This window comes from Octopus bimaculoides, chromosome Z (genome assembly GCF_046866305.1).
Source record: "Octopus bimaculoides isolate indiv1 chromosome Z, ASM4686630v1, whole genome shotgun sequence".
Lineage (NCBI taxonomy): Eukaryota > Metazoa > Mollusca > Cephalopoda > Octopoda > Octopodidae > Octopus > Octopus bimaculoides.
In genome coordinates, this window is record NC_142944.1 from 9,855,444 (window position 1) to 9,872,484 (window position 17,041).

General features: G+C 35.6%; 1 protein-coding gene across 2 annotated transcripts in view; it reads left to right on the top strand.

The window, feature by feature from the left end:
* Positions 1-1,645: 1,645 nt before the first annotated feature.
* LOC106876825 (neuroendocrine convertase 2) overlaps positions 1,646-17,041 on the top strand; it is a 172,389-nt gene continuing 156,993 nt past the window's right edge. Inside the window, exon 1 of one of the 2 annotated variants that reach the window (XM_089365493.1) lies at positions 1,646-2,354. In XM_089365493.1, coding sequence (XP_089221619.1) covers positions 2,130-2,354 — 225 coding nt within the window. In that variant the 5' untranslated portion in view covers positions 1,646-2,129. The remainder of the gene's footprint in view (positions 2,355-17,041) is intronic. The other variant, XM_089365492.1, reaches the window with a different exon arrangement.

Consider the following 17,041-nt stretch of genomic DNA (forward strand, 5'->3'; position numbering starts at 1 on the left):
TAATGGGAGTCCAGTTCACTAAAATAGGAATCAAAGAGGCCCATATGCAAAAAAAAAACAAAAACGGTCGAGAAACACTGTTATTCACTCATAGACAGACATTATTACTTATTCAAGAGAAACAAAAAAAAAAAAAAGTCCGGTTACTCAGGTAATGTAACGACCACGACGACAATGATGACGACGATGATGATGATGATGATGATGATAATAAAGATTATGACAATGATGATGGTGATGATGATGGTGATGATGATGATGATAAAGATTATGACAATGATGATGATGATGATGATGGTGATGATGATGATGATGATGATGGTGATGATGATGATGGTGAAAGAGGTTGAATGAATTGGGTGGGGAAAAGAAGACGAAGAATTACGAAAAGAAGAAAAGAAAGAAGACGAAGAAGAAGAGGAGGAAGAGAAGAAGAAGAAAAGAAAAAGAGAGAGGAATGAGAAGTAAAAAGAGGACGGGAAAGAAGAATAGAGAAGAAAGAAGGAAAATGTTGAGGAAGAAGAATGAGAAAGAGACAGGATAATGAAGGAAAAACGAAGAAGACAAAAGAGAAACAAAAAAGAATGAGGAAGAAGTATGAAGGAGATGAAGGAGGGTGAAAGAACGAAGAATGAAGATGAAAAAGTAAGGAAACGAAAAAGAAAGAAAACATGAATGAGAGAGAAAAAAGAAACAAAATGAAGAAAAGAAAAAGAAAAGATGAAGGAGAAAGGAAAAGAAAAAGATGAAGAAAGAAAGAAGAGAAAAAGAAGGAAAAAGAGAAAGAAGGCCAAGTAAAAGAAGAAAAAAGAAAAAAGAAGAAAAAAGAAAAAAGAAAAAAAGTGGGCGAAGAAGAAGACGAAGAAGAAGAAGAAGAAGAAGAAGAAGAAGAAGAAGAAGAAGAAGAATGAGGAGGAAAGAAGATGAGGAGGTGAAGAAGAACAACGAAGAAGGCGAAGAATAAAGTTGTCCGTCCCTCAATTCAACTGCAAGAATTAAGGGTGATACTTATGTCTGATAGCCAACCAAATGACAGGAGCATTTCTTCGACCTACGGCAACCAACCAGAGTACGTGAGAAGAGTGCCGAGTGCCAGCCCATTGCATATACACACATACATACATAGACACACATATATATATATATATATATATATATATATATATATATATAGTAATAAATTCACGTTATTTAGTTGGTAGAAATTATATTGCTCTTCTTTCTCTCTCCCCCCTCTTTTTCTTTCTTTCTTTCTTTCCCGTCTGTGTTCACCTTCTGCTCCGAAAACACACCTCGATTTTTATCAGATGGAAACAAAAGAGAAAATATTCCTTTTAAACGTGTTCGAAAAATATGTGTCTATGAAAACTATTTCATCTTCATTAGTTTCAATTAATTAAGCTAAAAAATATATAAATATATATGCAGATTTATATTTATTAATATTTAGGATTATAGATATATATATGTATAGATATATGTATATTTACATCTAATATACATATATATTTCCCGTATATTTTTTTTCTCTTCTGGTTGCTGTTACCTCCTCTTTCTCTCATTGATATTGCCTCTCACTCACACTCGCTCACTCATTCTCCTCCTTTCTCTCTCCCACTCTCACACATTATCTTCCTCTCTCTCTCTCTCTCACCCTCTTTCTCTTTCTCGTGTGGTTATTCATTGAACAGTTGCGTTATGTGCTGTGACAATATACACATCTACATGTAGCTTACAACGTCAAACAGCTGGTTTATTCGTTTTTCTCCTCGAAATATTTTCCTTTTTACTTCTCCGAGTACATACTTCCCAAAACATTTGCTTTAACAATGATGTCTCCTTAAGAAAAGAAAAAAAAAAAGAACATTTCAACATACATTTTTTTTCCTTTCCACTTCTGCCCTAGTCAAGAATTTTCAACAGAAACACCGCCAATTAAAAGCGAGGGCTACGCAAAAAACAACAAAAATATAACAGAAACGAATAAGCACAACAACAACAACAACAACAACAACAGCATTCACATTAGATCATTATTATTATTATCAATATCAATATTAATAACATTAATTTTTAAAAGGTAAAGTGTTATTTAGCCGCACTAAAGCACAAGCGAAGCTGCTGCAGTTATGTCTCTCTCTGGTTCAAGTTGTATGAGAAACGGGAAAATGGTTGCCGGCTTGTTGATGCACATCTTCTTGTTGTTCATCTTGTGTCAACCAATTGCCGAGGTCCAGTCTATAGGATCCGACGAGGTAATCACCAATTCTTGGTACGTTCAACTCCATGGCGAAGGCGGCATACCAGTGGCAAAGGAACTTGCCAAAAGAAGCGGATTTACTTATATATCACCTGTAAGTTACAACTCCTCTGTTTGCCTCTCTTTTTATACATACATGCATATATATATACCTACACGTATATGTGTGTCTCTATCTATCTATCTATCTATCTATCTATCTATCTATCTATCTCTGTCTGTCTGTCTATCTACCTATCTATCTACCTACCTACCTACCTACCTGTCTGTCTGTCTGTCTGTCTGTCTGTCTGTCTGTCTGTCTGTCTATCTATCTATCTATCTATCTATCTATCTATCTATCTATCTATCTATCTATCTATCCATCCATCCTTTTATGTATGTACATATATATATGTATCATTAATTTTGTCGAATGGAACCACTAATTTCTGCCGACAGTGTACTCGTATTTTGTATTTTGATTATATTGATTGTTTAATTGAGCTATTCTTTCAACCGATCTTTTATCCATTCATTCATTCATTCATTCATCCATCCTCTATCTATGTGATTTATTCAACAAAACCCTCTCCTAGCTACCCAGTCTTGCGTGTACGTATGTGTATGTATATACGTATGTTCTTCATATACATTGTGAGCGTATAAATAATAATATACATTTGTTTGTATGTCTTCGTGTGTACTTCTTTTTCTATACATGTAATCCTCTTCCTTATTAACCAGAACAGACGATTCTGAGTAAAAAGAAACGCACACACACACACACACACACACTGAAAAATATGTTTAATAATTAGAATTATTATTTTTCAAATACATATATCGATGTAGATATATATAGGTATGTTTACAATATTTATTTAAACACGTATTGACGTACATACATACATTCATTCATTCATATATATATAAAGAATTTGGACATGGCTACATACACACACTCTTTGCACACAAAGATGTATCCACATTTATATATATATATATATATATATATATATATATATATATATATATATATATATATATATATATACATACATGTGCTGTCACGAATATATGTTTATGACTCGAGCGCACAAACACATATGAATGCGTGGGGAAAAGTACACATACACACACACTATATGTATATATATATATGTATATGTATATATATATATATATATATGTATATATATATATATATATATATGTATATATATATATATATGTATATATATATATATATATATGTATATATATATATATATATATATGTATATATATATATATATGTATATATATATATATATATATGTATATATATATATATATATATATATATATATATATATATATATATATATATATATACACACATACATACATACGTACATATATACATATATAGCTAGAGGTGGGGGGGGAGGAGAGAAAGAAACATTAAAACGGGCATGTTTCACGTAGGCTGTTTAAATCTTAGCATAAAAGGATTTTTCGTTATTTGATCGCCGTCACCATTACCAAATTATGGTTGATAGTCACCTCTGAAAGTGGAAATGGCATATCTGGAGAGCTGTTAATGTACCTGCCATGCAAAGTGTCACAGCACCCGTGTCCGTTTACGTATTATCCATCAATTTATATATCACCTCTCAGTTATAGCAGCAAATATCGTTTAGCATTGAAAGCTTTTGACAAATATAGGCATATCGTTAAACAATATATTAGAAAGAAAGAGACAGAGAGAGAGAGAGAGAGAGAGAGAGAGAGAGAGAGAGAGAGAAAGAGATAGAGAGAGTATTATTCTGTATTGTGTTGCTATTTACCTGGCATTTATAAAAATATTTACCTGCCAGGGCAGTGAATATTTTTTATAATAGAATAATATGTACAAATGCGCGAATTATATTATTCTTTCATTCATTTATGAAATACGAGTGAAATGTATTGAATTTATGATACTTTAGATATATTAAAATTCTTTGAAATTTGGTAGAGAGAGGGAAAGAAATTCATATTTTCGATGAAGTTAAAATAATATGGTAAACGTTATTATTTTTATTTTTTATGCTTCATAAACTACGTGTTTGCCTGTCATCAGGTGGGATAAAAATTCAACAGTTTGGATTATGGTGGTTTGTGATATTAAGTCTCACATTTTTAGCCGCTTTTATTTGAATAATAAAGAGACGAAGGAGTAATAAGCCATTTATATGATGTTATTTCGTAGATCTAAACACAGAAAATATATGTGGTCGGTAAAAATCTATTAAAATTTAATTTTAACTGAGGAAGTTAATTTTTAATCCATGCGGAAAAAAACATTTAACTGAAAAATATAGACGTGTAGAATTCAAAAAAATATTGTCTCGAAAAAAGGTAAAGATATCAGTTTATTTCATATACATTTAGTGAAGAATTCCTATACAAACAATAAAAATGAAATTTATTCACCACGGAAGCAGATTTGTGGTTTGGGGCAATCCCTTTTGTTTACTGTCCGCATACTGGTGAGTCCGTATAATGGTGCGGCCACACTCACTGACACATATCTAATTCCCCCACTCTCTCCCTCTCTCTGTATCTATCTCGATCTTTTATTCTCTGTATTTATGTATGCATCCGCGCGCGTACGAGTGTATGTTTGTGTGCGTGCGTTACACATGTACGTGTATTCTACTTTCACTTTCTGTTTCCCCATATCGACTCACCCACTCACTATGTGCGTGTGTGCATGCACGAATGTGTGTGCTGTGAGCGTGTGTGTGATTGTTTCGGAATGTTTACGCTACGTGTAATAATACATGTGATGTAAGAGACAGGCAGTGGGAAATCCTGATGCTACGGAAAATAGGCCTTCATTTTTAGTGAAGCATTACCTCATCATATCCATTTGACGTATAGGTGAATGACACAAATACACATTCACAAACACACATACTCACACACGCACACATGCGCACAGATTCACACGCATACAGATACACACACACACACACACACACACACACACCTACCTACCTACTTACATACACACACACACACCTTCCTTTAACTTCAACGGCACAGACAATGGTTTACACATTCTATGCTTTAAAAATGTATGTTGAATGTACATACATGCATACACAAACACATGTATACACATATTTACATAAATGGCTATTTAAGTATACGTATGTGTGTGTGTGTGTGTGTGTCATATATATATATATATATATATCATCATCATTATTCAACATTCGTGGGCTATGCTGACACACACAATCTAAAATATATACATGTATACATGCAGACACATACACATATTTAAATGTCCTTGTCTGCTCATTGATAGTTGTTTCTACTCTGATTGTTGGATGAGATGTATATGGGTTGACAATAATGAAGTGTGTTTTCTTGGGAATACCGTTGACTGAACACTATTCAATTTTTTTTCTCCGTGTTTTTCTCCTTGTCTCCGTATTCTTTCTGTTGAAGAGCGTAGCTCGAAACGTCAAAGACTTTCCGTATTCCCGAGCGTCATACTAATATATACTTTTGTTATTTACACCACCTGTCCTCGTCTGTTGTTATTTTTTGTATATTCTCCCATATATATATATATATAATAATTTTTTTCCCAGAGGATGTAGCAACCGTTACCAATATAGCATAAGAACTTACCTTAGGAGATCATTAATTAGATTCCTTAAGGGTCGTTCTCACAGTTTATATTTATATCATAAGGTTTTTAAACTTTTAAATTTTCATATTCAAAAGAGATAGAGACTTCAAATTCGATATATCGATATATCGAATTTGAAGTCTCTGTCTCTTTTGAATATGAAAATTTAAAAGTTTAAAAACCTTATATATATATATATATATATATATATATATATATATATATATATTTTGTATACATTTATATATACATGTAGGGGTGCCTGCATATACATTAATATATATGGATATAAAGTAGATGTGGCTGTATATATATATATATATATATATATAATGTATATACATATATGCTGAATATGCATACATCGGGGTGGACTGAGCCGTCAGTCAATCAGGCACTATCTGAGGGCCTGGAACTCTGAGGGGTTCACACCTTACATGTTAACTGTATTAAAACACACATTCAAAGGGGCTCGGTAAACAGTTAAGCCTGACAGCCCTTAATACTCTCAGTCTGCTCCTGGCATACGTTCATGTTGCCATGTACTGTGACTAGTGGCCTGGTTAGAACGATTGGAACAAAATTTTGGTACCTCACAAAGTAAACTAACAGTGATTATAACTGTGTGTTTCCAAATGGCTAGAAATTCTATTATTTGGTGATATGAATGATATATATATATATATATATACATATCATTCATGTATATAAACGGACATTGAATAAATATGATGATATATATTATCATCATCATAATGGATGCTAAATGATGATGGTGATGTGTGTGTGTGTGTGTATATATATATATATATATATATAATATTTATGTCATATTTATTTAATGTCTATATACCATACTGTTGTGGGCCAGACAGTTTGACAGGATCCGATGTGTCCGAGGACTGCATTGTACTCCAGCATCTACTGTAGCATGGTTTCTACAGAGGAATGGCTTTCTTAATGCCAACCATTCTACGGTGGGTACTGGGTGCTTTCTTCATGGCTCCAGCCTTGATCAGGTTGAAATGCAGCTTCTAAGATGAAGAATCCCAAGTGGGGAAACCTTATTATAGAAGGGGAGATGGAGATTAGAGAGGGGTGAAGTACGAGAGAAAAGAACCAGTACAGAATATGACTCTGTGGTTAGAGCATCAAGCTCACAATCACAAGGTAGTGAGTTCAATTCCCGGATTGGGCTGTGTGTTGTGTTCTTGAGCAACACACTTTATTTCACGTTGCTTCAGTTCACTCAGTTGCAGAAATGAGTTGTGATGTCACTGGTGCCAAACTGTATCAACCTTTGCCTTTCCCTTGGATAACATCAGTGGTGTTGAGAGGGGAGGCCGGGATGCATGGGTGATTGCTGGTCTTCCACAAACAACCTTGCCTGGATTTGTGCCTCAGAAGGGAACTTTCTCGGTGCAATCCCATAGTCATTCATGACCAAAGGGGGGCTTCACCCTTACACACACAGACATATATATATATATATATATATATATATATATATATATATAGTTAAAAAAAACAATAACAAAAAAACAACAAAGTGAGGACGTAGTGTGTGTGTGTGTGTTCTTAGATTGTAAAGCCAAAGGAATCTCATGTTAAGCTTCTGCTATCTAAAAAATGCCTTCATCTATCATGGCAGATATCTGAGACAGCCTCTATTAATCAATTACAACTGCTGACCTCGTCAATCCATCTAAGAGAAAGGAAACTTTGAGGATGAATTTAGAGCTGGGTTTCCCTCCAGGCCTCTGACAACACTGCACCCGAGCCATATGTGGTAATTTCTTATTCATTGTACAACATTGCTGCTGAGCAGAAGAGAGGCTTATGGGGTGGGCAGCTGCTTGTCTGTCATAACAATCTTGCACAGGCCTTGAACCCTGTGGAGGACACTCCAGCATTGCCTAACTGAAATGACACAACAAATGGCTTGTTGTTGAAGACAGGTGAACTCATCAGAGAAAGAAAAAAAAACAGTGTCAGACTGAAAACTGACAAGTAGTGTCTTGAAATGGAGTTGATGCAGCTGCAGTCGTCACTCCAGCATGAGTGTCTTCTGGAAAACCGCAGTTCTCAAGTGCAACTTCCAAGTTCACACGCGGCCCTCAAACATTCTTCTGGCAGCCCCTGATGAACTTCCCTCTATAAATGAAATACATTTTTCTATAATTGACTTGTTTTATTAATTGATTTGGTGCTGTCTCCTGGTAAAAAAAAAAAAAATTCCAAGTTTGGCCTGGATATTAAAAAGGTTTGGTTACACTGGACTTGAATCATGACAGATGTTGCTCTATCAGCATACTGCAAAATGACTTTGCAGTTGTAAATCCAGGATTTTTGCAAGATTAACAGCTGCCATTGATATATATGAGAAGTTTGGTTCCCTACCACATAGTCTCAGGTTCATTCCCTTTGTGTGATGGCACTACAAGGAAGTGTCTTCTAGAACAGCCCCAGGATGACAAAAGTCTTGTGAATGGATTTGGTAGACAGAAACTAAAAGAAGGTCACCATATTTATATATGTGTGTGCATGTGCGTGCGAGTGTGTGTACATCTATATATGTTTGTGTGTGTGCATGAATATCATCATCATCATTACTTAACATCCAATTGTTGCATGCTTGTATGGGTTGGACACAGTTTATGCGTGACAGATTTTCTATGGCCTGATATGTGTGTGTGTGTGTGTGTCTCCTTGTCTCAACATTACATGATAGTTGTAGATTGGTTATCACTGCCATGCAGACAGTGCTATTCATTTCCCCCTATTCTGTGAGAACATGTCTGGTCATGAAGGAAATATTGCCTTGCGTAGAAATAGGCGAGAGTTAGCAACAGGAAAGGCATCTGGCTATAGAAAATCTGCCTCAATAAACTCCACCTGATCCATGCAAGCATTGAAGAGTGGTTGTTAAAATGAGGATGGTCCATACATGTATGTATATATATATATATGTGTGTGTGTACACAAACACATATGCATACCCATTTAAACATTTATGCACAACATAAAAACGGAGTACATACATACGCATCACATGTACTAGACAGTCATGCACACATGTATTTACACACACACACGCGCGCACACACACACACACACACACACACACATAAATAATACAAAATGGGACAAGAACGCAAAACATCCAAACAATTAGGTGATACAAGAAAGGGACAACAAAACATCCAGGTAGACGGATGTTTTGTGTTCTTGTCCCATTTTGTCTTATTTATATGTATATAGCGGCATACATACACTTTGTCTCTTATATGTAAGTATATATATATATATATATATATATATATATATATATATATATTCATATATTCACCTATTAACTAACATGCGCATATTCACAGATTCCTTTGAGCTGTTTTGACTCAAACGAAGCAGTTTGGCTGCTTTCTTTGCTACCAGATTGAATCCTTGTAAGAACTTATATACATCAAAAGAAAGAGACACATATGTTTAAACAGAAATGAAAATATGTTACGTATAAATAGATAGACAGACAGACAAACAGTCAGACAGACAGATAGATATAGTCAGATAGATAGTCAGACAGACATATATATATATATATATATATATATATATATATATATATACTTCTAATCGTACACATGCAAACACATGAATGCAGTCATGCACACACACACACACATGTATGAATACATAAATGCATACACATATATTAATCCTTCCATACATATACAAGTTATATTACATACATTTATGCATGCATTCGTATATACACAAACATATGGAGAAGTATACATGATCATCATTATCACCATGATTTTAACATCCACTTTTCCATGCTTGCATGAGTCAGAGAGATTCTCTACAGTCGGATTACCTTTCTGTTACCAACCCTCACCTGTTCCCAAATTGATATTTTCCCATAGCTAGACACATTTTCACAGGACATTGCTGGTTCGTCAGAGACATTTCTGTGACCACTACGAATGTGATGTGAAGACAAGGGACTGCTAACTCACACACACACACATGCATAGATACACACATACACACACATGCATAGATACACACACACACACACACACACACACACACACACACACACACACACACACATATGCACACACACAATAAGCTTCTTTTAGTTTTTGTCTACTAAATCTATTCAGAAGACTTTGGTCAATCAGGGAGATTGGGCACTATAGTCAAAGACACCTGCCTAAGGTGCCATATGCTGTGGTTGAACCCAGATCCAAGTGGACTGAAAGCAAATTTTGTAACCAGACACAGCCATGCCTACATACATGCATTTATGCTACATATAGACATGCATATATAATACACATACATACATGTCTAGCTACCTAACTGCAAATATATATATATATATATATATGTGTGTGTGTGTGTAAAATTAATATAGGCAGCAGTGTGCAATGTTTTACCAAAAAGGAAAACTATAATTGTCATTAAACATGACCAGGATATTGGCTGCTCCCTGCTCATTTGGATCTAGAGTAAGTGGCTGAATATTCCACAGGCAATCATATTCCAAATATAATCTTCATGCAGAGACAGAACGTCAGCAATATGTGACAAGACAAAAACTTTGAATTATGGGTTTAGAGGTTGTAAGCGACGGGCTTCATGACAGTTTTTGTCTGCCATATTTCACTCTCAAGGCTTAGGTTGACATGAGGCTACCGAAAAAATATAACAACACTTTCCCTCAATCTCACATGGATGTATTGAACCCAGGGCCTCAGGTTTGCTTCATGAACTTCTTAACAAGTCAGCCATTTCAGTATAAACATATGCGTATGTGTGGTAAGAAGCTTGCATCCCAACCATATGGTTCTGGATTCAGTTCCACTGCATGACATCTTGGGCAAGTATCTTCACTATAGCCTCGGGTCAACCCAAGGCCTTATGAATGGATTTGGTTGATGGAAACTAAAAGAAGACTGTCGTACTTGTGTGTATGTGTGTGTTTGTGTTTGTCCCCCTCCTCCACCAGTTGGCAACCAGTGCTGGTGTGTTTACATCCCCGTAGCTTAGCAGTTTGGCAAAAAGGGAGCAATGGAATAAGTACCAGGCTTTCAAAAAGTAAGAACTAGAGGCCGATACATTCTACTAAAAATTCTTCAAAGCACTGCCCCAGTATGACCACAATCTAATGACTAAAACAAGTGTGTATATATATATGTGTGTGTGTGTGTGTGTATACACGCATAGATATATACATATATACATACACACACACACATATATGTGTATGTATATATATATATATATATATATATATATATATATATATATATATATATATATGTATGTATGCATGTTTGTGTATACAACGGCTTCTTTCAGTTTCCATCTACACGGCTACATTTGTGCCTATATGTATATATATGTTTGAATACATCTGTTCATTTATACTTACATACATTCATACGTGCATACATGCATACACATACACCACCATCGTCATTATCCTCATCATCATCATTTTACTGCTTTCCATGCTGGTATGAGCTGAATGGCTCAGGAGAATGTAAAAAGCTGGAGGAATATGCCTTGTTTCATCTCATATCATCTCGTGTCTCAATTTTGGCATTGGTTTCTATACTTGGTTGCCCTTTCTTACACTGGCCAATTCACAGAATGTACCAAGTCTTTTTTTTTTTTTTGGTTACTCTTTTACTTGTTTCAGTCATTTGACTGTGGCCATGCTGGAGCACCACCTTTAGTTGAGCAAACCGACCCCAGGACTTATTCTTTGTAAGCCTAGTACTTATTCTATCGGTCACTTTTGACGAACCACTAAGTTACAGGGACATAAACACACCAGCATCAGATGTTGAGCGATATTGGGGGGACAAACACAGACACACAAACACATACACACATACATATATACATATATACGACGGGCTTCTTTCAGTTTCCGTCTACCAAATCCATTCACAAGGCTTTGGTTGGCCTGAGGCTATAGTAGAAGACACTTGCCCAAGGTGTCACATAGTGGGAATGAACCCGGAACCATGTGGTTGGTAAGCAAGCTGCTTACCAGTTTTCATGGCATCATCATTCACTAGAGTTGTCATGTAATTCTCTTGACTGAGACAGGATATTGTAAGGAGGGAGGTGGCTTTATGTTAGGTGTTTAGAAGTTAAAATATTGTAGAAGGGAGATGAACATATGTTTGTGGTTGAGGAGATACATGGCTACCCTGCATTATATAAGGGTGAGTGTGAGTAAATGAGGTACCAAAGCATGCTCTCAAGGTACAAAAAGCTAAATAGAAGAGTATTTGTGTGTGTGCATATCTATCTATCTATCTATCTATCTATCTATCCATCCATCTGTCCGTCTATCTATGTATCTATCTATCTATCTATATATATATATATATATATATATATATATATATCATCATTGTCGTCGTCGTTTAACGTCCGCTTTCCATGCTGGCATGGGTTGGACGGTTTGACTGGGGGCTGGCAAGCCAGGAGGCTGCACCAGGCTCCAGTCTAATCTGGTAAAGTTTCTACAGCTGGATGCCCTTCCTAACACCAACTACTCCAAGAGTGTAGTGGGTGCCTTTTACATGCCACCAGCACGAGAGCCAGTCAGGCAGTCCTGGCATTGACCACGCATGAATAGTTCTTTTTACGTGCCACCAGCTCAGGACCAGTCAACCGGCACTGGTATCAACCATGCTCGAATGGTGCTTTTTACATGTCACTGACTCAGGACCAGTCAACTGGCACTGGTATCAACTACACTCGAATGGTGGTTTTTACATGTCACTGGCATGGGAGCTAGTCAGGTGGCACTGGCAACAATCACACTCGGATGGTGCTTTTTACGGGTGCCAATCAGGCAGTATTATCATTGGCCACACCAACAATTTTACTTGCCTCAACAGGTCTTCACAAACGGGAATTATTGCCCAATGTTTGAAGGGTACTCTTAAATGGGCTGGTTATGCTGCACTGGAATAGGCCACAGTTACAGTCTCACTTGGCTTGCCAGGTCTTCTCAAGCACAGCATATAGTTGAAATTTTACAGAAAAAACAAAAGACGAAGACAGGTGTATGAATAAGAAGTAGATGTATTATTTTAACGTATATATATATACATGCTTAGTCCAAATCACACTTAAGAAGCATAGGGCTGGTTTCCTACTTTCACTGTTGTATATATTCCTCCCTGGACAGGATACTGGTCTGTGACGGGATCATTCATTCTTATCAGCTGGCCAGACTGGAGTAGCCTGAAATGGAGTGTTTCGCTCAAGAACACAATGCGTTACCCGCTTCAGAAATCAAAACTACAATCTTATGATCATGAGATTGACAGCCTAACCACTAAACCATGTGCTCTATCTATCAATCTATCTATCTATCTATCTATATATATATATATATATATATATATATATATATATATATATATATATATATATATATATATACATCGTATGTAAATTATATAGTGTTACTTAAATTTAAATTGTACAACAAAAAGGCAAGCTTTAGAACTCCATATATATATTCTGTATTTGAAAAAGGAAACAATATGGAAGACTTGTATATGTATATATATATATATATATATATATATATATATATATATATATATAAATATGTTGCTTATCTTTTGGTAGTTTTTGACTTATTTAGTCCCTCTAAGCGTGAGGCATTACTATATAGTTAATGCCCTTATATAAATTATATATATTTATGGGAAAAAAATGATGAGTTTTTTTCATTATGAGGTTTTTTCACGCTGACTACTTGATAAATTCTTATAAAGATTTTATCCTATATTATATATATATATATATATACACACATACACACACATATATTTATATATATATATATATATATATATATATATATATATATATACACATACACACACATATATTTAAATCTATATATATATATATATACAGATATAGGGCAGGGAATTGCCAATTAGTAATAAAATTAATAATTAACAATTTTGCCAAGTAGTTCAGTATGAAAAAAACCTTTATCGGTAAAACCATTTATAATCATAAATATATAGGGATCGCCATTAGATGCTTCACCAACATACTGAAAATTTAGAAATAGTAGTCAAAGAACTACCGATTCCAAACTACAAATTTTTTTCTCTAACGGATGGCGATATTTATGGCACACACAGAACAAAAACAGAAGAGAAAAGCAAAAACAAACCTGCCTTTAGTTAATCATGTACGACGTTTCACGGTTAAGAGTATAAAGCTACTCTAACTCCGATCATCAGCATGATGTTCGATAAATTTGAAAGTGTCTATATACTCATGGGAATTTGACCATGCGACATCAAAAACACATGAGGAAGGTCTTCACAAAATTTATGGGATAGATTCTTGGGGTGAAGTGTTTGAACTTACTAGCCGATAAATTTTGTCAGCTGGTTAATTTTGTCAGCTGGTTAAGGTCAAACAACTGACAAGAAAATCAGTGGAATTGAGCAGAATGTTTGTGTAGCGCATCTTTGATACCAAGACAAAACAATGTACATGATAACACTTCCAATCAATTAAGATCAGAAGCCATGAGAGTGTTGCATCAAGATATTTATCATTACTATTATCATTATTATTATTATTATTATGGTGTTGAGCTGGCAAAATTGTTGGCAGTATTTCATCTATCTTTACATTCTGATTTCAAATTCCACTGAGGCCAACTTTGCCTTTAATCTTTTTGGGGTCGATAAATTAAATACCAATCAATTACTGGGGTTGATGGGATCAACTATCCTATTACTTCAAATTTCAGGCATTGTGCCTTTAGTAGAATGGATTATTATTATTATTTATTGCCTTTGCACAACTTCTAACGCTGGAGATGTACTACGGTGTCAGCTGTTCTCGACCAGTGAACTAAGGTAACACCTCTTATTTTTCGAGCACCTTCCGGAGTATTCCAGCGGTTCCAAGCAGTGCTGTTTTCTGCAAGTGCTCCACCCTTATTGCAGCCCCTATTTGTTCCATGTACTTCTCAAGATTTTTACTGACTGTTCCTAGGGCTCCAGCAATTGTTGGCACTACTACTACCTTTTCCATCGACCACAACTGCTTAACTTCCCAAGCTAACCTGTCATATCTCTCGACTTTTCTTTCTTCCTTATCGCATACCTTGATGTCAGCTGGGCATGTCATATCTAAGATCCAGCATAGTTATTATGATAGGCCTGTAACTTTTATAGTCTCTGCAAAGGTGTTGAGGTTGATGCTATTGTCAGGAAGACCTGTAGTGATTATGAATTTCTACAAAGACTTGGACAGGAAGGGAAGAATAGAGAAAGATGTCTTCACGCCAAAGACCCAGTCTGCTTACTTAAAGGCACACAATGACCAGATAGTAGCTTGGTTCAACTGGGCAATGGAGCAATTCTAACCATATAGAATATGAACTCAAAACACAAAGAGACAGAACAAATATTTTAACTCTGAACATCTGGCCTCTTACACCGACCCTACAATGTCATTCTAAAACTAAACAATCATCACCTCATCAAAATCTCAAAGCCTTATAATACATGATTAATTCAAAACAATATGAATAAATAAGCACTACATTTGACAACATAATCTGAATGATAAGAGGTTAATAATTCCACCAGTCCACTACCACTACCATAGACTGGTATTTTATTTAACTGACCTCAGAAGAATAAAAAGCAAATCTAACCTCAGTAGGATTTGAACTTGGAATGCTGGATGGCAGAATAAAGCATTTGATACCTGTTGTTGGTGTTCAGTTTAAGATGTTTTGCTCATCAATTATTCATGATCTCTGATATTTGAAATTGGATGGATAGATAGATAGATCAATGGATGGATGGGATAGATGGACAGACAAATAGAGAGATTGATAGATAGATAATTAGACAGACAGACAGATAAAGCAGGAGGGTGGGTAAAAAGAATGTACTTTAACGACAGGCGAACCCTGATCTGGTTGGACTGTAATCATAGTCATCCAAACTCAGATGTTCTCATATATAACTTTCAGATGTAGAATATCCAGGATTTCATCATCCAATGTGTTATTCCTGGATTTGACATTAACCTGGTACTACTACTACTACTACTACTACTACTACTACTACTACTACTACTACTGCTGCTGCTGCTGCTTATTATTATACTTGTAGCAGAACAAGTATTAAATTAGTCATATGGCTGCTAGATTGAGGTTGAGCAGAGGAAGCAAGCTTCTAAGCTATACGTCCACTTATATTTGTGTGTATATACATAGCACTATTCTTGTTTGACCTCCAAGAAATTACACCCAACCATCTTACAGGAATGTCATGAATGGAATGCCTGTCACCATAGGTTTGCTTGATTAGAGCCAAGCTGATTGAGGAAGAAAACAATAGCAACATCAACAACAACAATGTATCACAGCAGAAGAAATAATAATTGTTTTTAATTCATTACAAGGCCAGCTATTTTGAGGGGAGGGGCTACTTGATGCCATTGATCATAATCACCTTACTTGGCTAGTATTTTATTTTATCGACCCTGGGGTGATGAAAGACAAAGATAGCTTTGGTAGTATTTGAACTCAGAACATGAAGAGCATTAACAAATGCACAAAGCCAAAAATATTGAGGGGGTGACTTGTTGTTTAAACCCAGTACTTTACTGGCACTGTATCCTATTGACCCCAGAATGATGAAAAGCATAGTTGACGTTGGTGGTGTTTGAACCCAGAGCATAAAGAGCACTAACATTAGGCCTGGAGCCAAAACTTTTGAGGGGGTGATTTGTTGATTAACACCTCACCCCCACCCCACCCACCCCACCACAGTACTTTACTGATATTGAAACCAATTGATCCCAGAGGGTTGTAAAGCAAAGTTGACCTCAACAGTTTTCAAAGCCAGAGTGCAAGGAGATGGACAAATAGTGGAAGATATGTTTTCCAATGTCCCACTAATCTTTCCAGTTCACTCATCATTTTATATACTGATTCTGTGTTGTGTTGGATGAGATGTTTAAGATGTTTAACCCATGCTGACCAGCTGGTATGTGTTGGACAGTTTCATCACAGTCCAAATCAGCTCTTA